The sequence below is a fragment of the Eublepharis macularius genome, chromosome 16 (genome assembly GCF_028583425.1).
Source record: "Eublepharis macularius isolate TG4126 chromosome 16, MPM_Emac_v1.0, whole genome shotgun sequence".
In the NCBI taxonomy this organism is placed as follows: domain Eukaryota; kingdom Metazoa; phylum Chordata; class Lepidosauria; order Squamata; family Eublepharidae; genus Eublepharis; species Eublepharis macularius.
This window is the reverse complement of record NC_072805.1, coordinates 11,321,721-11,349,357: the sequence shown is the minus strand read 5'-3', so window position 1 is coordinate 11,349,357 and position 27,637 is coordinate 11,321,721. Positions and strand designations below refer to the sequence as shown.

The following is a 27,637-nucleotide window of genomic DNA, read 5'->3' as shown; positions in this document are numbered from 1 at the left end:
CTGTAAGTCCTCTTTGCTGCAGGTAAAGAATATCATATTCTATCTCTCAGATGTTTACATGTACGCACGTATGTAACGATCCCCTTTCCCTGTTCCAAAGGCTTGTCTGTCATGTAAAAGTATTTAATACGACTTCCCTTCATTGTTTCTCTTTAGCCATTAAGGCAACTGATTTTCCCGTTAGCACCATTGTGTTAAGAATCAGGAGGAAGCAAGGGCCACCTTTTATCTTTCCCCTTTAGCGAGCTTGAGTTCCTGGCTTATATAACAGGAACAAATAGCCAACTTGGGCCATTCCAGTGTAGCCTTGGGAAGGAGACGACGGGTGATGCATCCCACCAGGACTAGCCATCCTGGCCATTAAGGAACTTCGCTCTTGATGGGCAGTTGAATTTTTCAACAGAAGCAAAGGTATCTATATAATTAATTAAATTAACTGTAGTTTGTTAACGATGTAGCCAAGTGTTGGTCAAGACAGAGGCTGAAAAAAATTGAAAAATCCTTTAGCAGCTGGGAACTTACAACCGATGCATAATTTGCTTACCATTTTGGTCATTCAGAAGTGATTCTTATCCTCTAGTCTCAACCATGAAGTTCACTGAGTAGCTTTGGGTCAGTTGCTCTTTCCAGGCATCCGACCCTACAGGGGTCATTCTCAACAAAGCTTTGGTTCAGCCAAGGGCCTCAAGTCCTTGGATCATGGACCCCTGTATCCTGAGCGTAATCTTCCAATAAACCTTTTGAAACCAAGAGACCTTGTGCTTCTTGCAGAAGGGGGGAGACGAACTCTAGATAACTGGGATTCCATAGTCTGACAGTTGTTGTAAAGGTTAAAGGGTGAGTTGCTGGCCTGTGTTTATTACCCTGAGCTCCTTCGGAGAAGGGCAGGATAAAAATATAACAAAGAATTCATGTGTCTAGTGCAAAGGATTATGAGACCTCTGAATTTTGCAGTGGAGCACCTGTGTGTGTGAGAGAGAGTGTGCGTGCAATCCATCAGGTTGTGTTTGGTGTTGTGATGTTGCAGAACCAGGTGCAACTTCCTGCCAGCACCAATGAATTTCTCTGGAAAAGTTTCTTGCTTTCAGCATGCCTTATTCCGGTGGGTCGTCAAGAGGATACATTGAGTATATATTGTATTATGCCCTGATTGGACTAGAGAGGCTCCAATTAACTACGTTCTTCATCTCTGTTTCTTTCTTTAGATTGTATTTAGATGTTTATATTAGACTCTGCCTTGCCAAATGTTACTGCGGTAGTTCCCATAATGTTTACTGTGGAGTCTTATCCGTTGCACGTCTTGCATTCCTTTCAGACCCACTAATTACTGCCCTCCTGAACCTCGACTCTTGTTAAACTGCTGTGCTGGGCTGTCTTGAAAATCGTTTTTCCATAGCTTCAGCAGCCCATCTACAAGGCCTCTATGAGTCACAGTGAGGCTGTATGACTGGGGATCCCGCTGTGGTGCTATTAGACATGGTTAAGTATAATCACACTCTGAAAGATACATGATTTTTTTAAAAAATGCCCTAGTTTAATTTTGTAGAGATGCAGAACACTAATGGAGCAATCCTAAGCAGGTCTACTTGGGAGTAAATCCAGTGTTTTCCAGTAGGGCTTCCTCCTAGGGAAGTTTCCTGAGGATTGCAGCTAAAATCAATTTTTCATTGTTGCAATTCACTCGCTGATATAATTGGACCGGAGTAAACTGGAGTCAGTGAACAGCTGGTCCATGTAATTTGAGGGCAAATGGATCATTCAGGTGTGTGTTGCAAAGGTGTTAGTTTGTCATCTGTCATAGCAAAATAAAACAAAAGTCTAGTGGCAACTTAAAGACTAACAACATTTATTTCTATATGAGGTTTTGTGAGTCACAGCCTGTATTGAAATAAATGTTAGTTTTAAGGCACCACGGGAATTTTGTTTTATCATGGGTGGGCGCACATATAGATTCAATACATTGGCTACTCCGTGATCTGAAGGTTTAAGCATTTATAGTATGTATGCAGGGCTTTTTTTCGGCCGGCATGCGGTGGAACGGAGTTCCGGCACCTCTTGAAAATGGTCACATGGCCGATGGCCATGCCCCCTGATCTCCAGACAGAGGGGAGTTTAGATTGCTCCCCGCGCCACAATGCGGAGGGCAATCTAAACTCCCCTCTGTCTGGAGATCAGGGGGTGGGGCCACCGGCCGTGTGACCATTTTCGCGGAGGGTGATTTAAACTTTAAAAAACTCCCCCCTTGTTCCAGCTGACCCAAAGAGACGTCATTGTGCGGTCCTGAGTTCTACCACCTCTTTTCCCAGAAAAAAATCCCTGTATGTATGTTGTCTACCTGGAATGTTGTAATTGTTGATTTTTAAATTCCTTGTTGATTCATGGCTCATCTTCTATGTGAGAGATTAAATGGAGTAGTGGCTAGTGTGCCAGACTAGAACCTGTGAAAACTAGAGTCAAATCCCTGCTCTGCTGTGAATGTTTGGCGGATGACCTTGGGTCCATCACTATCTCTCAGTGTAACCTGCCCCATAGGATTGTTACTGTGATGTTGAGGTAGAGGAGGGAGAATGATGTGATAAAGCTGCTTTAGAACGTTATGAGGAGAAAATTGGGGTATAAATAAAAATAAATATAACAATAAAATGAATGAGGTGAATTGCTAGGATTGCTATTTAAAGTAGAATACACCTTGGTGTGGTTTCTTAGTGATAGCATGGCAAAGAATGTGCAGATTTCAGGGTGAATACAGCCAGCCATTTGCTAGGTGGCAATTGAACCTGAAGTTTATAACTAGAAGCCACATTTGTACCAACCACCAAGAAAACAGGAAAATCTTACGCCTCTTCTACGCCTGATCAGAAATCTTGAGAGGTAAGGACTGGTAAAGTTCTTCTTGTCTTTTTTCTGGATGAAACATAGTTTACCAGCAATTTGTTACAAAATGGTTGTTGTGGGTTTTCCGGGCTGTATTGCCGTGGTCTTGGCATTGTAGTTCCTGACGTTTCGCCGGCAGCTGTGGCTGGCATCTTCAGAGGCATCTGAAGATGCCAGCCACAGCTGCCGGCGAAACATCAGGAACTACAATGCCAAGACCACGGCAATACAGCCTGGAAAACCCACAACAACCATCGTTCTCCGGCCGTGAAAGCCTTCAACAATACATTGTTACAAAATGTCTGTGATAAATTACTGCTGGAAAAGCATTTATCTGTATTCATACCAGAAGTCTGGTGCCAGGTGGTCTAAATTTAGTTTCTTGCGATATTGGAAAACTTTTGGCATTATTGTTATTAAGAATTTTCTTGGGCATCTTTCTTGCCCGCTATCCATTGGGATAACACGTGTTGTTTGGTTTAAATGGTCCTATGTAGATGGTCACTGAAAGCACGTGCAGCTGTATGTGTGGATGAATATTGGCCATTTCTACACACATTGAATAATGCACTTTCAATGCACTTTAGCAATCCTTTGTAAGTGGATTTTTTGTTCCACACAAGGAAAAGCAGTTACAAATGTTCACTAAAGCATATTGAAAGTGGATTATCCAACATGTGTGGAAGCAGCCATTGTATCAGGACTGTAGCCGTTAGCCCCACAACCTTGCCACACCCATCTCTGTGTGCTGAAGTTCTTCGTATACTATGTACTACTAAGGATCTAAAAATTTTCTTAGCAGACAAGAGTCCAGCAATAACTCTATCCGTTGCTGAATTCTTGGCTTATGTGTGGAAGTCAAGGGTAATATTTTATAAAGCCCCCTACGACTGTGCTGTATCTCAAGATAATTTTGCTGTCTGGGGACACGATTGTGCTGTCCTATGAACTTATTCTATAACATTTCTTCTGTTCCGTCTGTATTATTTATGCCAATAAAGGTTGCTGTGTGATGATGGTATACTATGTGGCTATGTGCATATCATCCAAGGCACATAGACTCCAAGTGTGTAATTTTGTACCCTCAGTTTTCCAGGGCATGGACTGTGTGTGCTCGGCCCCAAGAGACCAATGCAGGGGAGTTCAGGGGCAACTGGGAGGGAGGAGTAGGTGCTCTTGTGACTTTCTCACATGTGTGTGTGGCTCGCCATGCTTTGTGTGCTCCTCGAAAACCATAGGATTTTTTTTTTAAAAGCACCTCTCCTTTAACCAATTTAAAATACATATTTCACTGAAAAAAAATGGGTTGGGGACAGGAAACAATTCATAATGACCTTTTAGTTCTGAGTATTCATCAAGATGTTTGGTTGTTAAATATGGGAGGGAAGAAATGCTAATGACAATTTAAAAATGGACATGATCCTATCAAATGTAACCAGTTTTTAAGACCTATCGATTTCAGTAAGAGGGCATGATACTGATGCTTAATGGTTTTATTAAAATCAATGTACTTAATACTGGCTGGATCATGCCTAATATGTACAAATAAGATGTTCTTTATTTGGCAAGGTAATTTGTATCGTGTTCTCTGCAGATTAAAGTATTAAGGAAAAAACTTCTAACAATTCTGCTTTATTTCTTAGATGCCGGGCTCCCACATTTTGCTAATGCTGTTTGTGCTGCCCATCCTGAACCCAGGTAAGAAGTCACGCGGTTCATAATTCCCGCCTTGAATTATGTTGTCCTTCTTTCACTCTGGATCAAACAAAAATCGGGATTTGTCTTCAGGACACTGACAATGCACTCCTAAACAGAGTTACACCCTTGACGACCATTGATTTTGATGGACTTTAAAAGGTATAACTCTGATGAGGACGGCACCACAAGAGATGGAAAGCAATGAAGTATCTTCTGTCTGGAGCATTTGACGCAATATATCAGAGGGAGAGAGAGAGGATAAGAGTTCTGTAGTGGTTAGTATTGGTCTAGGCTTGAGGAAAAGCCTGGTTAAAACCCCAGCTTGCCTTGAAATCAATTGAGTGAATTTGGGCCAGTTATTCTCTCTCCAGCTAAGAAGAGATGGGGGTGGATCCTATAAGCTTTCCCACTCAGTCTTACCCAGTTCGTCTTCTTATGACAGCCCATCTCAGGTGGCTTTTGTCCACGTGCATCTCATCATTCTCAGCATGATCTTTTTTATCAGCAGAAAAGCTGGTTGGATCCGCTCCACTATTTTTAATGGCTGATTCCGCACACATTGGATAATGCACTTCCAATCCTCTTTAGAGATAATTTGGAACTGAATTTTTCAAGCGTGAAACAAAAAATCCACTTCCAAACGACAGCTAAAGTGCATTGAAAGTGCATTATCCAACATGTGCGGAATCAGCCAATGTGCCCTTATTTTGTCTTATAGGGAGATCTTAAGGTTCTAGATGTCTTTTGGCTTCCACCTTTTCAGGATCTCCAGCAGTTAAATTTATTCTGATTGGGTGTAATTGATGCCATTGTGAGATCCACTAAATATTTTTGAAACGAGAGCTGCTATGGTTGTCTTGCTAATACAGATTACTTTAGGAATGGATATTGCAGAGACACTTTATTATGCATAAGGAAAGAAAGCTACTGTTGAGGGCCTTGGATTACAAGTAGCCTGTAAATTCATTTTTTAAACTGAATGTCCATGTCTGAATAACGGTATTTTTGGTAGTGCTATGGGTCCTCTGAGTCAGTGAACCCGATGGATGAAGAAGAGCCTTAAGCAATACGTAGTAATGGGCTGTGTGTGTGTGATTTGACTAGAAATGGATTTAAAACACACAACAGCATTCCTAGCTGTATCTCCAAGTGATGTGTTAGCATGTTCAGAAGGGTAAGAGTGCAAAATGATCATGGTGAATCATGTTACAGTGCAAAATTTGTACATGTGAGGAACTCCCTTTGTGGCAGTAGGGCTGAAACTCTTAATGAAGCAGGGCTGATCTGGTCAGGTGAATTCCTTACTTTTGAAATGAATGTAATCCTGTGGGAATTCTGGCAAATGCAATAAAGGGTTGGAATGGTAGGTCTAATTGCTCCCCTCTCCCCTTGGGCTGCTGTATGCCCTCCAGGGAGAGAGAAGGAATAAAAGGGTCCCACATAATTGTTTTTCCTCTATGGAGCAAACAATAGCTGGAAGGTGGAGAGAATTTAATAGGGAAATTGTTAGATCCCATGCTCACCCCCCCCCTCCCACAGTCCTCTTATTCCAACCAAAGCAGAAGCCCCAGGAAGAAAACAGCCCAGGAGATCCAACAGAAACTCTTTTATGTAATATATTGTTTGCAATAAGTGGTTTTCAAAGTATTCCCAAGAACCTTGAGGTTCCTCAAAAGCTGACAAAGAGCCAAGCTAGAAGTGATGAGTTACACTTGAATGGCAAGTGAACAGGGAGGAATACACGTGAGTCTGTTCACTTGCCATTCAAGTGTCATTCGTCACTTCTAGCTTGGCTCAGTTTCCCCAGTGAAAAGATCAGTCATGGTTGGTCATGCTTCCCTGAAAAACAGTCCCTGTCCTGTGTATAGGCACAGACGTGTTAGACCAAACAAATCAAAGACCTGAGAGCACACCCCAGAACTAGGGTTTCCAGACCTCTACCCTTACTTCCTAGGAGCTCTGGGGAGCAGGACATGGGGAAAGGAAGCATCTATCAAGATCATAGCACTCTAGGAAGTCTCCAAAAACTCTGTGGTAAAACCACAGAGTTTCAGGAAATTCCTAGAGCATCATGATCTTAATCGACATCACTTCCCCCTCCCATTCCCCCCCCATACACTCTACTGAGTGAGCGTAAAGGACACACAAGCATCTGTAGGGAGACTCCCACCCCCAGTGAGTAAGTGGCAACCCTATCCCAGAACCCTCTGCAATGGCAGTCCTCCAGTCACATAGTCTGAACACCTGCTAAAGGGGGAGTTGGATTGCAATGGGGTCAAGTGCCGTGACCGCCACCCACTCAGTGTTCTCCAGTGCATGGAGTACACGCTTAGATTCAGTGCATACAGTTCACGGATAACATGTGCAGATGGGATGGGAGTTTGAGGAGAGACCCTCTATGTGTTCAGCTTACGTAGTTGGGAGGGCCTGTCAAAGGACTGTGTTGGGAGTCTGAAAAGGCGGGTGCAAGTTCTGTAGGTGGTGCTCAGCAGTTCCTTAGCAGACTCGTCTGGTGGCTTCCACACAGCTGCATAATTAATAAGTTTTTTAAAGCCCAAAAAGCCCTTCAGCAGTGCAGCGGTTGGGGGTGGGGGGGGGAATGCAGGGGAAATGGTGGCTGGCAGAGGAAGGGTGCGGAAATCTCCCATGGGGTGCCTTCTGTGCATTTGCAGTGGTAGTGAATGCAAAACAGAGAATCTTTACTTTGTGGACACGGGACTCAGTTTGACAAGAGTTCCTGAAAGTCTGAGAACCAGTGCTGTTCTCTCTCCCCCCCAATTTTATTTTTGATTCTAAGATTTACAACATATCATATTGATGTTTCATATGAGTCACGATATAACTGAGAACAAATTACAGAAAACAGGTCATATTATCAGAGCCAATTAAACATATTAAGTTTAAGCTAATGCAAGCTGCAAATGAGAGAGATATTAGCTATAACATTCTATTAATGATGTCCGTATTTACTCCATGGCTGAACACTGCACACAACAGAGAGTAACCTTAGATATCTTATACTGTTAAGGTAGCTAAATTTTATAGATATATGAGTTTCAGATAGACTGGGTTTTGGGGTAGAATATCCTCTTTGGTAATGTGTTCAAGAAATGGGAGCCATTTCTCAATGAACCCGGTTGTTTTAGGGTAAATTTCAGATTGGAGAAGACAATTCTATATTTCCCAGAGCTGTTGTGTGGTTCAGCTGGGCACTTGCTACTGTGTGCACATAAATAACCTGCAGTTGGGGCTGCTTTCAGCCTTCGTCTGGATAGGACTGGACCAGACCTTCCAGAAATTTGGAAACAAAGTCCTACCAGTGGTAGAAGCACATGTTTCATATTTACAAAGTCCTTGGCGTAGTTTCCAACAGCAAAGCCAGTTCAATGGATCTTGGGGAGTAGAGCTGGGAAGGACCTCCCGCTTAACCCCTGGAGAACTTTTTCTGCTAAGAGCCCACAATAAAACCTGATAAGGCAGCTCCAAAAGTTCCACAGATGGCATGCCTGCTTCAGGCCATGCCTCGTTCTCACAACCCACCCACCCACCCATATTCAGCATGTGGGCAAGTTCTTTCCACCCTGACTGCTTGCTCATTGCATTGTAAGTACTGGATGGCCCTAATAACAGTATTTTATTTTCCTTGTACATGTTGCTAGCTTAATGGTGTGCCAACCCTATGATTGAGATGCTCATCAAATGATTATCTTGCAGCTGGAAAAGAAGTTGTTCAGCCTTCCACGTACTGCAGTCTATTTGGAGGTGACCACATTAAGACGTTTGATGAGTCTCTGTATGACTTTGCTGGGGACTGCAGTTATCTATTAGCCGGAGACTGCCAAAAGAGGTCTTTCTCACTCTTGGGTGAGTCTAAGCTTCATTTATTTCTCATAGTCCCATCATGTCTGCTCTTCAGGTAAAGGTGCACCCACTTTATCAGAGTGTCCAAAGTGGCCATATGCTCTGCATTCAGATGTACACCCAAGAGGTGTATTGCTGTTGCCACTCAGCATCAACAACTTACAGCCCAATCCAATAAAGGTTTATTCAGAAGTAAGTCTGGTCCAGTTCAGCAAGGCTCACTATTGGGTAAGTGTGTATAAAATTGCAGCTTAATACTGCCTTTCACTGTTCCTATAGTCTACTGCAGAGTGATTCCTAAGGGCAAAATTTGAATCCAGTAACACCTTAAAGACAACAACAACAACAATAACAACATTCGATTTATATACTACCCTTCAGGACAACCTAACACCCACTGAGAGCAGTTTACAAAGTATGTTATTATTATCCCCACAACAAAACACCCTGTGAGGTGGGTGGGGCTGAGAGAGCTCCGAGAGAGCCGTGACTAGCCCAAGGTCACCCAGCTGGCTTCAAGTGGAGGAATGGGGAAACAAACCTGGCTCTCCAGATTAGAGTCCTGCCACTCTTAACCACTATACCAAAAGAGTTTCCAGGGTATAAGCTTTTGAGAGTCAAGCTCCCTTTAGGGTTACCAACCTCCAGGTGAGCCCTGAGGATCTCCTGGAACTATAACTGATCTCCAGACTACAGAAATAATTTTCCCTGGAAGAAATGACAGCTTCAGAGGGTGGTCTCATGGCTTCTCCTCCCTACTGAGCTCCACCTCTACCCTTCCCAGGCTTCACTCCCAAATTTCCAGGAATTTCCCAAGCCAGAGCTGGCATCTGTTTCTACTGGCCTCCCAGAGATTCTGGAACACACCAAAGCAGAGGGTGTACAGCTGCTGCTTTGCTACTCTGTTCCTCTTCCTGCGGTGGGATTTTTGTTTAATAAACTCCCAATGGGAGCAGACTGGAACGCTGAAACAGCCCCAGAATAAGCAGAGCCAAGCGGTCCCTCTGCGCGTTGCCATCATCACTGTGCCAGGCTACGGGTGACAGGATAGGGCAGACAGGTCCCTGTACCATTGCAACAAGAAGCCCAAGCTCTTGGTTAAATGGTTTTATTCAGAAATCAAATCACTTCCATATATATGTCCATAGGATTACTCAGAAGCAAGAAAGCATCTAAGCAGTACACGTTCCTTGACAGGAATAGAAACTTGAAGACAGTACAACTCTAAATACCCAATAATTCCCCCCCCCCTCCCACCTAGACTACAGGTTTGCACAGGAAACGTTCTGGGAATTTCTTCCAGGGTTTATACATCAGCCTAGACAGGACAAAAGGCATAAGATTAAACTGTAACATTTCAGACAGTGCAAGGTTGCGCCTAGGAGCTTCAAAGGAAGGAGATAAGCCAGCTGTGTTCTCAGGATGCTTGAGAAACGAAAATGATGGTTAAGGCATTTGCAAAATGACATTAAGGTACAGCATTAGCAATGGTTCACCACATAGAACAATGACATGGATGTAGGGATACAGACATGACACACTGCACAACAGGTCTGAGGGACTCCCAGTGGAGAGAAGACTGCTGGGCTCAGTTTTGTCCTGGCCACCAATGGCTCTCCAGAGCAGTGGCCCACCCAGAACTTTCCTCATAGGGTTAAAAGGCTAGTCTGCCCCTGAAGTACCAACATTAAACCTTCATGCTGTGGCTAGACTCTGAAACTGTTTAGGAGGTCGGCTTGAAATATATATATATTTTTTGAAAAGCAATTCATTTGTATGGGAAAAATATCTCAATCTTTTGTTTGTTTTCAGGTGACTATCAGAATGGAAGAAGAAACAGCCTCTCTCTGTACCTAGGGGAATATTTCGATGTCCGTTTGTTTTTAGATGGCACCGTGACACAGAGTGGCAAAAGGTAAATATTTCAGGTGTGGCTTTGAGCTCACCTCGGAGTTGCAAGCAATGTGCTGTTTCATATGCCCAACATGAAAGTATCCTTATTTCTGTCCCAACAGGATTTCCGTACCGTATGCCTCCAATGGGGTGTTCCTAGAAATCGAGGCAGGTTATCACAAACTCTCTAGTGAGGAGCATGGCTTTGTGGCAAAGGTGGATCTCAGCGGAAACATCCAAGTCACCTTTGCAGACAAGCATTATAACAGGACCTGTGGGCTGTGTGGCAACTTCAACAGATTTGCTGAAGATGATTTTATGACACAGGAAGGTAAGTATCAGAGTTGCTCTGGCGAGTGGAAAGCAGAGCTTATTCAGGTGCTCCTTCAGCAGCACTGGCTGGAAGGCCGATTTCTCAACAGCAAACATAGCTGAGGGTCAAAACGCGCATTATATGTGCCACAAGTAGGCTCACGGGTGCCCAAGACAACTCTTGAAGTCTCTCTACAAGAGAGACGCAGGGAGACGCAATGTTAGCTGGGAAACGTAGTTTAATAAGACAGAGCTGGCGGAGATCGCTCCTCAGCAGGTTTGTTAATTTCATCTTGGCCTCCAGGAAGGCTCTGTCAATTTCACCTCTCCAGTCTAAAACTGTGGGATTGCTTGCAACCAGAGGGCAGCCAGGAATGGAAACGGGCTGGAGCTGCCTTCCAGAGGTAGGCTTGGACCTGGAGAGGTTATAAAGGGCTGAAGTTTCCCTTCTGGCATTGTCACAGCCCCTTCGCACACCTCCAGTGTTTAGCAAAGGATTTGCCCTTCTACCAGCTCTGTCTTTTTAAACTACCCTTCTCAGCTAACATTGCATCTCCCGACACGTGTTCTTCACATGTCAGATGCCTCAGGTAGAGAGACTCTTAGTCACACATTCACATGGGGACTAACCTCTCTATCACTCTGCATGATGGAGAGTGCAAACACGGTGACAAGGAAGGAGCAGTCAGACTTCCTTCCTGCTGTTTTCACCAGTGGGAACAGTTGTGCGCGTGCGTGTGTGTGTGTGTGTGTGTGTGTGTAGGGGGGGCGGGCATTTGTCTCTCTTTCCCCACACAGCATTTGGGAACAAATAGGTCTCCCTCTCATAGCCATTTCCATTAGTGAAAATGGTGCAGGAGGGAATCCTGAAGGCCTTCCTCCCCCCTCACAGCATTTGGAGTTGCATGGAATGACTGAGAGATTTTTTTACAGGTGAATGTGTGACTGAGAGTAGGGTCGGGTACCCGTGACCCAATTTGTGTCACGTGTAATGTATATATTCGACCTGAGGAAATCTATCTAGTCTTTTGATCTTTAGTGTAATGGTCAGGGCACTTCATCTATGCTAGAAAAGAGGCAGAGTCTTGTAGCACCTGTGAGACTAACAAAATTTGTGGGAGGGTGTGAGCTTTTGTGAGACAGGAAGCCTGGGTCTCAATTCAGTCCAGGTGAATACATTGTCTTGAGCTTCTGAATTGCAAATGATAACAAAGCTCAAGACAATGCATTAACTGAATCAAGGTTTAGGCTGCTTGTCTCATTACCAATGCTGATTTCTCCACACTCACCATCCCTCTGAATACCACACCCTATCCAATCACACCTGCTATTGTCATTCATCGGCTATTCTCATTCGGCATCTGAAATCACTCCACTCCTCAAGATATCAGGACAGATGGACTCACATTCTAGCTGTACCTGAAGAAGTGGGCTCATCCCCTACTACTAATTTTGTTAGATTTATAGGTGCTACTAGACTCCTGCTCTTTTCTACTGCTACAGACAGACTAATATGGCTAAATATCTTGATCTATCTTCATGTATGCTAGCTGAGAGCCAAACTACATGAGATGCCAGACATGTGTTCTTCACCTGTTGGGCCCTGCAACGTTCCCTGGGCAGTGTAGTCTTACAAAGAACAGCTGCTCAATGTAATTCTCCACTGGGGGAAGAGTGATGGGAGGGATTCTGTCAAAAAGCCTCAGCTTGGGTTTTGCTTGGGGGTGGGGTGGGGTGGGGTGGGGGTGGGTGGGGGACATAACAGGAGGCAGGGAGTCCAGGGCAGCTTTTTGCAAGAGAAAGAGAGAGAATCCCTTACATCACTCTTCCCTTGGCAAAGAATCACATCAAGAGGTTGTTTCTTGTAAGACTACACTACCCAGGAAACCTTGCGGGACCCCACACACACCCCAGGGGTCTCATGTAGTTTCCCTCTCAGTCATCCTTGTAACCCTGTAGGGTAGGTCACTGTTGTTATCCCCATGTTGCAGTTGGGAAGACTGGAGCTGAGAGAATGGAAGCGAGTTGAGGCATCTGAGTGATTGGATTTCCTGGCTCGCATTTTTATCTCTGCATCTTAGGAAGCTGCTTTATACTGAGTCAGACTATTTGGCCTCTCTCCAAAGTCTTACGCTTAGCCCCACTACCAGAAACCTTTTGAACTAGAGATTCCAGGGACTGAATGCAGGACTTCCTTTATGCAAAGCATACACTCTTGGTCTGTAGATGGGCTCTCCCATAGGCCTGAATCATAACTGAACCATTCTCATGGGGTTTACTTTGCTAATTTGGAAGAGCAAACACTGGAGAGGAAATGTGTGTAATACAAATGAATATTCTGGCCAATTGTGAAGCAAGAAAACGTCTGGACATAGACTCGGTCACCACTCATGCAATTCTGGCATAGTGGCATGACTAGGAAGCGGGTCTACTTGAAAGTAAGTCTCATTTTATTCAATATGGCTTACACCCAGGAAAATGTTTTTAGCATTGCAGCGAAACCTTGCTGAAATCCAAAAAGTGAAATAAAAAAGTACATTCAGATGTCATGTAAATAACCCACAGGCATTTGAGACTCCAAGTTCAAGAGGCCTTGGAACATTACAAAAATGGTAATTTAGTAATTTTTAGGAGTTTTTTTTTTAAATACTTAGTGGCCCTAAACTGTAGCTTACTTTGCTTGTGCATAGGTCCAGCCCCGCAGACATTATTGCAAGGGGGCTAAGAATTTAATGCACAAGAACTGTATTGGAGGCCTTCCCCAGATGCCAATGGTGTTTGCTCTGAAACCTCTACAGATGTGTACCCAGAGAACTGGGACTCGGCCATTACATCAAGAGCCAAATGCCAAAGGTCCTTTTTCATTGTCTCCGACTGACCTTGTACTTGCTTCAGTGTTGAATCATTGTACCTGAAAAACATCCTTCTTTTGAAAACACTGACTCAGTTCAGGAGCCTGAGTGGGAAATCTGCAATGATTCAACAAAAGGGAAGAGACGGAGGGCCAGGCTTGACGTGCAGGTTTTTAAAGAGCTGGGTCTGGCGAACCCTGACCCAACTCGAGTTCCCTGCAGCTACACTGCAGCTTTGGGGAATAGCTATTAAAAATAAAGAGCCTAAATGCGTCAGAATTTATTTATTTATTCGATTTATATTTCGCCCTCCTCTCACCAGCAGGCTCAGGGTGGAATACCTCTGTGGATGAAGGAAGGGCTCCTCCCTCCCCCCTCAAGCCGTTTCCCCCTGTCAAAATAGCAGGGGGGAGAGTTTCCCCCCTGTTTTTTCTGTTCCGGAACCCCCTCCCGTGCTATTGTGACATGGGGAAATGGCTTGGGGGCGGGAGAGAGGCCCCACCTTCCCCCGCGGAGGCATTCTCAGGCAGTTTCGGCTGTCTTTTATTTTAACAGCCATTTACTTTTTAACTGCTATGTGGCTGTGGAAACCTGAGTTGTGTCTGGGTTCCTGTTAAAAACCTGCATGTCCTGCTTGGCCCTAAATGTTGCTACTGTCAGGCACAACTTGTGTTCCTGTTACAAATGCAGAGTTAATGAGGGGGCAAAAGCAGGTTTACCCTGATGGAAGCTGTTACCGGAATGGGACTCCTTGCAAGTCGGGGGAATTAGTGGCAAGGAGTAGGCTATGTGAGAGGGGTAACAAGCAAGATCCTCCACCCAAGGAAACTGATGAGAGATGGTTTCTTCCAAATTAAGAGTAGTTTTTATTTAAAGGAGAAAATGCACACTTACAAGAAATAACTTACAAGCATACAAGGTTCCTAGGAAAAGTAGTGGTGAAAGTGGAATATGCTTGAGGGATTTGGGGGTGATAATTACCTAACCGAAGAGCAGAATAGTCCACAGGGGAAGAGGGCTTCAAAAAGCCAGTGTTCTTGACCAGGAGAGTCTTAGGGAAGGATACCTTAAGGGTACAGCACTTGGATCTGAAGAGGCATGCACAATTTGAATGGGGCAAATCCTGGGTTTTTATAGTGCAAATCCAGCCCTGAGGCGGGAAGGTGCCTTGGCAGTTAGGACAAAGCCCTTAAAGGTCACCTCCGGGGAATGACAAAGGTTTGAGTACCTTTGGATTGGTGCTACCAGGGTGTGGCGAAAGAATCGGGCTGGTCTCTCCTGGGTGCTAATGAAATGTTCCCTGAGTTTGGTAATGAATTTAGATCTTGATTAGATGTTCTCTGGAGGAAGTTACAAACTTATCAGAGCAGATTGATGGCCCTAGAGCATAGATAGGATTCAATCATGGAAAGGAGGGGGAGATCGGAATGTTAAGGTGGTGACTCATTGAGTATCCTTAATGTCAAGACTGCACATTCCGCAGCTTGGAGGGGCAGGATTCAATCACACCTGATCACTCTATTTGCATTCACATTCCATTCATGACTTACTCTCCCAGGTGGGACTCGGCAATGCTTTGCTCAGCTGGCTGGAATTTCTTTAATGTGAATCAAGCCGCATTAAATTCAAGGGGCTTGTGATTTTTATATTGTAAGCTGTTATAAAATGGTGGAGGCTGGGGTCGACTGCTCACAGAAGCCTTCTGCTGACTGTGTCCAATGCTAGATGAAGACCCATGCTGCCCTTGCAATGTTCAGTCTCTACATCTCTCTTCAATACTCACAGTACTTGGTTGTTGCAAGCCTTGCTGAAGGAAATGGGGCTTTCTCTTGCAAAGCCTTGAGGACCAAGCTGCTTGTTCAAGTTGAGTTTTTCTGCTACATGGGAGTTTTGGAGAGCCAGAAATGGCTTCCTATCATCTAAAGTCTGTAATATGACTTGTATATGTAGCTTGGATCTTACCAAATGTTGCTTACATGGAAAAGACCCTGAAAGAGTTGTCCCTTACTGCAAAACATCAGTGTCCCACTTCAAGAACAAGATTTAAGTCCAGTAACACCTTAAAGGTATAAGCTTTCAAGAGTCAAGCTCCCTTCATCAGATACAAGACGGAGCTGGTTTCAGGTGGGTAACTATGTTGGTCTGCAGTAGAAGAGCAAGATTCAAGGCCAGTAGCACCTTAAAAACCAAGATTTCCAGGGTATAGGTCAGGCTCTCCTCATTGGATTTCCCCTCACAAAGGGAGCTTGACTCTCGAAAGTTTATGCCCTGGAAATCTTATACCCTGGTCTTTAAGATGCTACTGGACCCAAATCTTGCTGTTCCACTGCAGATCATCTGAAACAACCAGGAGGTGAGGTGGTAGGCTCTCCTTCTTTGGAGGTTTTTAAGCAGAGGCTAGATGGCCATCTGACAGCAATGCTTATCCTGTGAACTTAGGCAGATCATGAGAGGGAGGGCAGGAAGGGTTACATCCGTGCTTAGTCTTGTGGTTCCTTCTTATGTGCCCAGGGTAATGCCAATCACCACTTTGGGGTCAAGAAGCAATTTTCCCCAGGCTAGTTTGGCTAGGGATCCTGATGGTGTTTTGCCATCTTCTGAGTATGGAGCAGGGGTCACTGGGGCAGTCGGAGGGGGGGTGTAGTTGTGAACTTCCTGCATTGTGCAGGGGGTTGGACTAGATGACCTTGGAGGTCCCTTCCAACCCTCTGATTCTATGAAATAATCATGGTTCTGTCAGACTATGGAATCCCAGTTGTCCAAAGTTCATCTCCCCCCTCTGCAAGAAGCACAAGGTTTCTTGGTTTCAAGAGGTTTATTGGAAGATTATGCTCAGGATACAGGTGTCCACATTCCAAGGGTTTGCGACTCTTGGCTGAACAAAAGCTTTGTTGAGAATGACACATGAAATGACAACACTTCAAACACCCAGTCCCAGCCTCCTCACTTAGTCCTGTCTGCGAAGGCATGGGAAGGCAAGGATGTCAAGGTCTTTGGCCGGAACGGACTGATAAGAACTCTTCGCTCCCATGGATATATGTGGCCTGGGCACCACCTGGGCCTAGAGGGAGGAAAACTAAACAACTACAGATTATAGCAAATTAAAATGGCATAACTCTGGCTAGAGAACTGACGAGCAAACTGACACTCTGACAGGTCCCCCCCCCAATTGATCACTACTATCACTACAGGAACTATTTTATTGGTAAGACCCAACCAATCAGCCGTGCCACAATGGCTGCTGTCAGGTCTTTTTTCTGGGAAAAGAGGTGGTGGAACTCAGCAGGTTACCCTCGGACAAAATGGTCATATGGCTGGTGGCCCCGCCCCCTGATCTCCGGGCAGAGGGGAGTTTAGATTGCCCTCCGCACTGCTGGAGTGGCGCAAAGGGCAACCTAAACTCCCCTCTGTCTGGAGATCAGGGGGTGGGGCCACCAGCCCATGTGACCATTTTCAAGAGGTTCTGGAACTCCATTCCACCACGTTCCAGCTGAAAAAAAGCCCTGGCTGCCGTATTCATCAACTCACACCATAGCTATGTGGGACTGTGTGAAGGGGGCCTGTAAATAGCCACATAGGTGGGCCAGTCACAAGGCTCTTCTTCATTGCAAACCTTCAGGTTGGACTTGGAGACCTCCCTGCCCTCATCTGATATAATTAGAGAACAATTTACATGCCAGTGAATTCAGCTCATGAGAATACCAAGCTCACGTCTGTCTGTTCTTACAAAACGCCCCCACCGTAAGCACAGAAGCTCAGAACAATGCTTGCCTCCTCGAATGCGGCTGCTATTGGCCTGAAGTCCAAAGGTCAAGGCAGCACAGAAATGTTTCAAATAAATACACGCAAACACTTAACTGTGTAGCTGAATGCCTTTATGGTTTGCTGCCTGGCAACAAAGCCACCAGGACTGCATCATCCCAGGAGACCTGCAAGTGGCAGAAGGGAGATTACAGTGCTAAATCCAAAACACAAGCCTGATCTCTGTGGGCCAGGTACGTTCTGACTTGTTCTTGGCATGGGTGAGCCCCATCTCTGAAAGTCTCAGGGCCGAAGAAGTCGTCCACCCAAGCGTTAAGTAGGGCTGATGTTTTAGCAACTCTCGTTCTATTTGAAATGTGAAACTCAAAAGTTATGAAAATAATATAAATCCTGTGAAAACCGTGTCTCTTTCCAAACACAGCAAAACGTTTTCCAGGGTGGTTGCAAAATAAATGTTGAGGGTGTTATCAGAACTCCTGATAACAAGAGTTGGAAGGTCGGCCTCTTTCGAGTCTGGCTCCAGCTGGAACTAACTCAATTCTCTGAGTATCTGGAATGTTCTTAGGGCAGTGCTAGGAAGCAGGTGTGATCTGACCCCTTTGACAGGTGGGAGAAACAGATCTAGCTCTGGACAGTCTCTTCCCTTCTCTGGCACGCAGCTTTGGCCTTCTGGCTCTTAGTCCAGCCTACGCTGGATAGGAACCTTGAAGGAAACCATGGAAAATCTTCACACATGAAGCTGCCCTCTGCTTAGTCAGCTTCTTGGTCTATCAGGGTCAGCCATGTGTCTACCCTAATTGGTAAGCGGTTCTCCAAGGTCAGCCGCTCCTGGATTCCTTTAACTGGTGAAGCTGGTGATCAAACCCGAGTCCTTCAGCGTGCAAAATAGATGCTCTTCCACTGACCCATAGTCTTTCATCCTCGGTGCCCCTGCTTTGAACCGCTTTAGGTCAGTCTTCAAAATACCATACTTGGGCAAAGTCATTGAATGTGTGGTGGAATCTCAGCTCTAAGGATTCTTGGATGAAATGCAAGATTCAGGTCCAGAACCAGAAGCACCTTCTTGGATGAAATCCTTTTCATCCTGAACAACCAGTTCAAAAGTATATTGTTTTAAATAATGTTATTCCTTTTGTCTTTACGCAAGCCCTTAGAGTCTGCTGAAGATAACCTGACAGGAGAGGAAAGGGAAAGAATCTTGCAAATAATAATTTACTTCTTGAGGATCATAGCAATAAAATCATTTTTCAGGCTCTATCTGTTATGGGAAAATAAGCTTACAAAAGAGTTACCATTTTCAGCATTATAGTTTAACTTGGGTTCTTCTGGGTACTTTTCCACAGATGACCTACCGCTCAAGAAAGGAGATTTCTTCATTTTAGTGTTCTCAGATTAAGATAAAGCTTACTTAGCTTCTGGATTCATGAACTTCACTCCTCCTCCCATCCGTTGCAGGTACTTTGGAGGAGAACAGCTACAATTTTGCTAATTCCTGGGCCATGCGCAGAGGAGAAGAGAGATGCCAAAGAGCAACGCCCCCAAGTCAGACATGCAACATTTCATCTGAGATGGCAGATAAGGTTGGTACAGAACAGCCCAGGCCTGCTTCAGGGAATGGCAATGGTGGTGAAAGAAAGCAATAATAAAACAACAATATTCCAATCAACAAAGTAAACAATAAAAACAGTAGCAGTAAATCATATTTAAGAACCAGGAATCATAGTTAAAGCAATTTTGGGTTAACGTTTGTGTCAGAATTCCCAAATAAGGACATTGGGGAACAGAACTTGGATGGAAAAATGGGGATATATAAATGCTCTAAATAAACAAAATAGATTCTGAACCCTTCCCCCTCCTGAACTCCCATATATATCTTCCTACTGGCTGCATTTTGTAAATGTCTAGTGAGGGTCTTTCTAGTCCTTGTTGTGTTCCTTTTTTGCAATCTGGAGAAGACGATCTTAGAAATGTATTTTTAAAAACTGATATTTACTGCAGAAGATTAAGGAATCTTAGACTCTTGCTTTCCGGCTGTTCTTGCCTTTAACTGTAACCTGACACACACAAAATGAGCAAATGAAGCATGTTCTGGTGTGGAGATAAAGTGATAGGGTGAGTTTCACCTGAAGAATTTCAGTGTATCAGAACAGCACATAGAAAAAACAATTAGCTGGAAATTCTCCAAGAAGCGACACCAACATTTGCTTCTGCAGGCATGCAAACCATGGCTGGACAATTATTCTCTTTCATTGTGCTGTGTTTATAATTTCATCACTGAGTTCTTTGAGGTGTGAGCATAAGGCTAGTTTCCCTGTAGCACCACCCAGCAATACAGATAATGAGTTTGTTGCTAGAAAACAAAGATTGTAACTCCCCTCACATGCTTTGTTTTCTGTCTTTTGATCTTTCTGCTGACTGATGCCTCTCCCTTTATTTTGGGTTTCATGCTTCCCATAGCTAGCACCATCCCTGCACGCCTTCTGGGGTGATGAACAGAGAGACTTGTTCTGGAGGGTCTTCAAAATCGGTTCATTCTTTATACGGACTCATACAAAGTTATTGCTGTTTAAATTGGATGGTGAAGTGTTGGTTGTTGAGCTGCTTTTATTATTGTAGACAGGGCTTTTTTTCTGGGAAAAGAAGTGGTGGAACTCAGTGGGTTGCCCTAGGAGAAAATGGTCACATGGCTTAGCGGCACGGAGGGCAATCTCAACTCCCCTGTTTCTGGAGATCAGGGGGCGGGGCCACCAGCCATGTGACCATTTTCAAGAGGTTCCGGAACTCCGTTCCACCGTGTTCCCGCTGAAAAAAAGCCCTGATTGTAGAACTGATCATCTCAATGGTAGTTTTTACAACATTACCGACTATTTTTAAATACTCTGTGTCCCGGCCATCATAGTAATTGACATTTTACTACTGTGACTCACAATAACTCAAGGCCAAAACCACATCTGGGTGCCTCTGGCAACTCCTTCCTATGAATTGGCACCGTCTTCGGAATGAGGGCAGTGCCGGGAAACTTCCCAAACCCAGTGGATACTCATGGAGAACGAGATCTGTTTCTCTCATTTTGCTGCCTTTCCTGACACCTAAGATTTGCTGCCTTCCTCACCCTGGTACATAGTAGAGCCACCTCTGTCCAGATTGTGGTTGCCATCTCCAGCCTGGGAAATTCCTGGAGATTTGAGGGCTGTGCATGGGGAGGGGCAGGAGCTCAATGCGAATGTGATCACATTGAGTCCACCCTCTGAAGTGGCCATTTCCCCCAGGGGTACTGATCTCCGCAGGCCGGGCTCAGTTGTAATTCCAGATCTCCGGGGCCCACCTCAAAACTGGTAAATTTAGTCCACAACCAGGCCTGATTTAAAAGCAGGAGGAATGACAAGATGATAAAAAAAAGACCATCGCGACAGTTGTGTCTGTGCTTAACTACCTTTCGATACAGCTGTTTTGACAAAAGGCCCTTTCTTCTGCAGGCTGAAAAAAAGAGGCCTCTGTATAGTGTGAATTCATGAGGCTGGCAGCATTTTCAAACATTGGTCTCATAACTTCGGTCTCAAGGCAAAACATTGTTCTATTAATAGCAGTCCAGCAATGCCAGCGCCTGCTGAAGAATTTTGATCTTTTCCATCAAGAAAACAGCTTTCTTTGTTTGCTGGCGGCTGCCTCCGGAATGCAAAGTTCTTCCATCCCTCGGCCCCTTGCAGTGTGCTGTGGTCATCTGTTCGGACCAGAGAACAATAGTTGTGGTTGAGTCTGTATTTTGCCTGTTCCAAGACTGTAGAGGCTGCCTTGTCCCTTCTCAGCCCACTGTTCAGTGGCTCGTCTCAAAGTGCTTTATGATCCCTTCCAGGGACTTCAGTGGATGTTAAATCTAGCCTTGTAACCCTCAGCCTGGAGCAGATAATTTGGAACCAGGTTAAGGTATTTTGTCACTCCAGGCAAAGTGTACTTACCACCATTGGGGCCTGCATACATGCTGGCTGGGTGCAAAGCAAGCAGTTGTGGTGCTTCCACAAGGCCTTAGCTTGGCTAGTAATGGCATGGGGATGCCAGCCATATTTGATGGCTTGGAGCAACTTGGGCCTCCCTCGTTGTGTTGTTCCAAGCAATTGCTCAGGTGGCTTGGCCAGAGAATCAGCATTGCAGAGAATCTATAAAGAATACCACCTGGATACAGATAAATTGCAACGAAATCCACTGACTGAAGAGGACACGTGTCTTGATTGGTGTAGTGCAGAAGACGAAGGGCTGTCCCTTAGAGGAGGGAATTGAGGGTCCGATCTGACCACGACGTAGTCCCACAGTTCACTGCTCAATATCTCTCAGCCTATCCTGCTTCAGTCTGGTTGTGGAGATCAAATGGGGTGGGGAAGGAGGCCTCATCACCCAACAGGCCGATAGAAGAAGAAAAATGGGGGTGCTTTTTGATGTTGCTTTAATGCACAAAATCACACCCAGTGCAAAACCAGAAGTGACATCATCATATTGGCAGGATGCTCTAAGGGTCACCCACAACTCTATGGTTTGACCACAGAGTTTTGGGCAAACTTCAGAGCATCGTGGCAATGCAATGACGTCGCTTCCGTTTTTGTGCCGGTAATGATGTTGGGCAGGGAGGAGCTTGTCCTCACTCTCCAAATTCTCCTGTGTGGGTGCCAGCAACAGCTACAAGTGGCAACTCTAGTCAGAAACCATGTGTGAGCCCCTCGCACTTAGAAGAAGAGTGGCTTAAAACCTAATAGTCTATAAAAATAATTTTGGTGGTGAAAGTAAGGCAGAGAGAGTTACAGACACTGCAAAAATACTGCTATAAGCCTAAATAGGTTTTTGGTCTTTGATTGTGGATTGCGTTCTTAGGATCCTGGTGAGGGGGGCGGGGAGAGAAATGTTTACTTCTTAATAAAAAGATGCTAGGAAAGGGAACTTCGGGGAGGCCTGGCCATCTCCCCTGAATGAAGTTGTGTCCCTGAATGCGCAGTGTGTGGGGATGCACAGCTGTTGCTTCATAATGGGGAGAGGCAAGTATTTTTCCTTATTATCTAATGTTACTTCATAGCTCCTTCTTCAAAGAAGAGCCATGAACACAGATTGGGGGGCTGCTAAACGGACATGGTCAAAGATGGAAGGAGGAGGCTCTTAGATCAGTGGTGCCTGTGAGAGATTCTCCTGTCAGTGGTTTTGGTGCCATGGCTGAAAGTCAAGAGAGTAGTCAAAGCAGGAAACAGCTTTCCCCCTAAGAGCAGAGAATGCTCTTTATTATTTTCCCCCCTGAATTCTTTGTGGCTTGTTTGGATGAGTGTTACTGGATTAAGGCTGTCTCTTCCCCTTCTCAGCGTCTCTCTCTCTCCCTCAGTGTCCAGCCCTGGCTGCAAGATAACTCAAGTGTCTTGCTCAGGGTCCCTAAACCCCCTAAGAAGTGAAGTGACCATTTGTGTACCACAGACATTATGGCCACTGTTCTTTATACCAAAAGAAACCTGAATTCCTTGACCCGTATGGCTCATGCATATTGGACACATTTACAAAATTTTCTTGTTTTGCACAATTTGTTCTTCAGTTGTTCTTGTGCTTCATAGCTTACTCTGCTTTTGCTAGTCATAGGGTTCTGCTGGGGTCTGAAGCCTGTTGCCCAAGGGTCTGCAGATCTTATTTGGGCCTTGAGCCAGCAAGGACAAGCCATCCTACTATATACAAGGCAAGCCATATTGGCGACGACTCACTTTTTATCCCGGCCCAGGTGCATCGCCAACGACTCTGGCCTCAAGGCTGCTCCCAGGGGCCTAAGCACTTCTCCCCATGCCTCCCCTCAGCGCCCTCTCGGTCTGGCCTCTAGGCCACTCTGAAGTGCCTGCTTGCTGCTAGGAGGGGGCCCACCGAATCAGTTTTCTAGAGCCCGTTGTATTTTTTCACACAATGGGTATTGTTTCTAGTTTGCTTATATTATTTTAAAAGGGATGCTTAGGTGATCTGGAAGCTGAATTCTGCAGACATCACCAAATTATATGGTTTTTGTGCAACCTTGAGGAATTGCAGGACACATCTTGTCCTGGAGCGTGTAGCAAGCTGCAGTGTAGGGAGCTGTCAAGAAAAGCTCTGGGATATCCTTATTTTATGGGTGAAAAATGCAGAAAGATAGATTTCAATCTGCAAAACACTGTCTAATAAATCTTTTCCTAATTCAAATGCCTTTGAACTACACTGTTTTCGTTGTTCTGTCAATTCAGTGGACCATTCCAATTCACTCATATAATGACAATGAAAATTATACATTAACTAACCACTTTCTGCCTCCTGCCACCACTTACCTGACCGACAGGGGGAAAGGCAGGGAACAGGCCTCTGGGTATGCTCTTTGGGCCAGCACAACCTCACTGACGTCATTGCGCTGCCCCGAAAATGCTACCATGCTTCATAGCAAGCTGATTTGGGCCCTCAAACTCATGCACACTCCCAGGCTTGCGTAATGATGTCACTTCCCAGAAGTGACATCGTTGCACTGGCACAGGCTGCACTCACTCTTTGTGCATGTGCAAGGGGCAGCAGAAAGTTCTGGATCCCCACCCTCCCACTAGGAGGGCAAGAGGACCTGGCAATTTTAGGACTAAGGCCTCAGGCTTGGCTGGTTAGAGTTGGGAGGATAGGCTGAAGCTTGGAGCTGAAGGCTGGAAGCTGGAGCACAAGGCTTGCCCCGGGTGGAATAGCGGATCCAGCAATGCAGCCTTCCGAAGCCTCGGCCCAAATAGGCTTGGAGTTGATCTGGCCCAGCTACACTTGCTGGCAAGTATGGAGGCTCCTGAGAGTGTGCTGTGCTTTGGCTCAGATCTTGCAAAGCTGTACTACTTTCAAAGCAGTGTTCTGGATACAAGCTGAGATTTCATGCTGCCATTCTGGCACTTTGCCGCCTCTGCACTCTCTCAGCCTGGGCCTTCCACCAACACCATTCTTGCAGAACGGGAGTGGGTTGTGAGAGGTTCAGGCCTGGGTTTGTGTCCTGCCAGAGGCCTAGTAGTTATCTCAAAGGCAGGTGGCAAGATGTCTATCTGTCTAACAATTATCATCTGGTTTTATTCCTCAACATTTCAATCTGAAATTCTGGTAAATTGTTGACAAAGTTGACTTAAATGAGTGAGATGTGAAATATATGGTCGGAATGTTTTTTAAAATATCGTTTCAAAATAAAAAAGAATATTTCATTCTGATTTATTACTCTGGCATGTAATTTCAATTTATCATACAAAATAATCCCCTCTCTTTTCTCTTTCTCTCACATGTTGTGTATAAATTATTCCGCCTCAAGGAATATCCTGGATGTATGAGCCTCCACTCACTTGCTCCTCCTCTGGGTCTCCTTACTGCCCAAAGAGTAGGGGATCTCCCAGGGCAGCAGAGCCCCTGTAACCATAAAGCTGCTCCTCTGATCATGGGAGCCCTTTGGGTGGGAGGCAAAGGACTCTTGGTCCTCTGTTTTTAGCTGGGAGGAAGAGCTGCTAGTTGTGGAGGGGAGCAAACAGCTCAGTATTCAGAAGCCCTTTTTGTTTCTATTTTTTTGTTTTTAATATTGTAAGTCTCTTTAGGGCCCCATTGGGTAGAAGAGTGGGATATAAACAAACAAACAAATAAATAAGTAAAGCTGCAGCATTTCGTGGTTTGACTGTTGAGTCTCTCTACACGAGATATTTTACATGGGGATGTTCAAATGCAGGGAGACACAATGTTAGCTGGGAAGTGTAGTTTAAAAAGCCAGAGCCAAAGGCTCTGTCAATTTCACTTCTCTACACTAGGGTAGTTTAAAAAGACAGAGCCTGTGAAGATTGCTCCTCAGAGGGTTTGTTAATTTCATCTTCGCCTCCCCTAAGGCTCTGTCAATTTCACCAGCGAAGATGAAATTAACAAACCCTCAGAGGAGCAATTTCTGCTGGCTCTGTCTTTTTAAACTACCCTCTTGTAGAGATGTGAAATTTAAACTATGCTTCCCAGCTAACATTGCATCTCCCTACACGTGAGCGACCCCATGTAAAATGTCTCGTATAGAGAGACTCTATTTCCTGTGGCTAACGTAATAGACGACTGAGGCAGGCAGACAGCAAGCCCACTTCCCAGGAATAATTCGTACAGTGGAGAGGGGGAGTAGCTGCCAAAAGGCTCATAATAACATCTTCTTCCACCTCGTCCATACCTAGGGTTGCCAACTCTGAGTTGGGGAATTCCTGGTGATTTTTAGTGAGCCAGGGCAGGGTGGAGTTTGGGTAAGGGAGGAAGTTCAGCAAGGAAGTGATGCCACAGAAGGCACCCTTCAAAACTGCCATTTCCTCCAGGGGAATGGATCTCCTTAGTCTGGAGGTCAGTTGTAATTCTGGGAGAACTCCAGGCCCTACTGGAGGTTGGCAACTCTATCCCAATCCCATTATAATAATTTGGTAGCAATTCACATTGTTCTTTCCTTTAAGGGTGTTATAGAGAATTGCCAGCTCCTCCGGACTTCACTTGTGTTTTCCAAATGCCATCACCTGGTTGACCCTGACAAATTCATTGCCCTCTGTGAAGAAGACATGTGCACCTGTGCCCAGGAAAGGACCTGCCACTGCCCAGTTTTTCTGGAGTATGCTAGAAATTGTGCTCGGCAAGGTGTGATTCTGGAAGGCTGGCCTGCTGACAGCACATGTGGTAAGTTTTAAATGCTTGACCTCTGAAGTGCCAAATAGAAGATAATGCACTCTTGTTCATAAAATTGGGGTGGGGGTGAGAAGGTGAGATACAACTTGAATTGTTGGTACTGACCTGAAAAGAGCCGATGGCCATGATTGTCCGCTGGCACAGATAGAACTGTTGCCTTCCCACTGCTTCACCAAGGCCTGCTGATTACAGCCCTCACTAGAGTTGCCAACTCTAGTTTTAGAAATTCCTGGTGATTTGGAGGTGGTACATGGGGAGGGCAGCATTTGAAAAGGAGAAGGAGCTCAGTGGGATGTGATACCATAGAGTCCACCCTACAAACCTGCCATTTCTTCCAGGGCAGCTGATCTCTGTCATCTGGAGATCAATTGTAATTCTGGAAGAACTTCATCCCCCCACCTGGAGGGTGGTAACTGAGGCTGCCTGCTGGCAGTGGGAAATCTCCTCCTCTCTACTGCCTGCCACCATTCAGGAGGAAAATGGGGGGTGGGGACAAGTGGCATTCCCGGTGTAATAATATCACTTTCTGAGCTACCCAGAAGTGACATGGTGACTTTGGGCCACATGTGCCCCAAGCTCTATGTTTGAACCATAGACTTTTGGCCAAATGCTAGAGCGTCACTCTGGCACGATGACATCCCTTCTGTGCAATGCTGGAAGTGACATTATGCCAAGGATGCCAACCTTGGCATTCCCTCATCTCCCCCTGTTGGTAACCCAAGTCTTCACTTGCTGACTGTTCCATGAGGTCTCCCTTAGGCAAGCTGAGATTTCTTTCAGGCTGCATCTCACCTGTGGTTGCAGGTTACCAATACTTGTTCTAGGTGAAATGGTAGCTGAAGATTGTGTGTTGGCAGGGCTATAATTTAGTAACCTATGTTTAGGGTCCCCCCCCCCCAATACATAAGACACTTCTTGCTCTTCAATCCAGTAGGTGGGGCCAACTACTGATTTTTATGTTTCTTTAGGTGTCTTTAGTTCCAATAACAGCTAGTAGTTAGCCACCCGTGATGGATAGGAGCCCCTTGCAGCAGGGCTCAGCAACCTTTTATAGTGAAAGCCAAAATAGGTCAAAATTCTAACTATGGCACTTGCAATTCAGAGCAAAATATCAACAAAGAACTGGTATGAAAGCCTATTTGCATAATTGAAAACATAAAACTTATTAGTGATCATTAACATGATGATGAATAATCCATAGTTTCCACATTCCAAACTCTGGTTGCTGTGAGTCCGTTATAAGAAAGTGATATACACAAGGTCTCCAAATAAGTAATAAATACACATGGACGTAAATCGATGCATGGTTTAAACGTGGATTACTGGCAACTGTTCTCTCTCATTGCCCTTTCTGCAAAGCGTCTTTAAGAAGCCCTTTAGTCTCATAAAAATCTTTGCCTGCCTTCACTGATTCCAATCACTGGTTATTTTAGCTTTGCCATTTGCCCCTCCAGTATACCTTACCTTAAAGATTTCATTTTCTTTTTAAAAAGCCGTATATGGTTCCATACTAAGCAACATTTGACTGCAGAAGCACAGGCTGTGGATCCCTGATGCAGAGTGTCGAATTAAGGGTAACTGCCCCCGGTAATATCCCAGTTATATATTTCTCCTCATGCATTTTTCTTGTTAGAAATAATAATGTGAAAAATACATTATATCATAAGAGAAGATTTGACCTTGTATGATCTTCCTCCTTCCATTAAATT

At 44.9% G+C, this 27,637-nt stretch overlaps 1 protein-coding gene across 1 annotated transcript in view; it reads left to right on the top strand.

Moving 5' to 3' along the window:
* Positions 1–225: 225 nt before the first annotated feature.
* Positions 226–27,637, top strand: part of VWF (von Willebrand factor) — a 214,944-nt gene continuing 187,532 nt past the window's right edge. The window contains exons 1-7 of the mRNA XM_055000628.1: positions 226–411; positions 4,518–4,572; positions 8,287–8,436; positions 10,246–10,348; positions 10,449–10,657; positions 18,708–18,832; positions 25,703–25,919. Of these exons, the coding sequence (XP_054856603.1) occupies positions 4,518–4,572; positions 8,287–8,436; positions 10,246–10,348; positions 10,449–10,657; positions 18,708–18,832; positions 25,703–25,919 (859 nt within the window). The 5' untranslated portion in view covers positions 226–411. The remainder of the gene's footprint in view (positions 412–4,517; positions 4,573–8,286; positions 8,437–10,245; positions 10,349–10,448; positions 10,658–18,707; positions 18,833–25,702; positions 25,920–27,637) is intronic.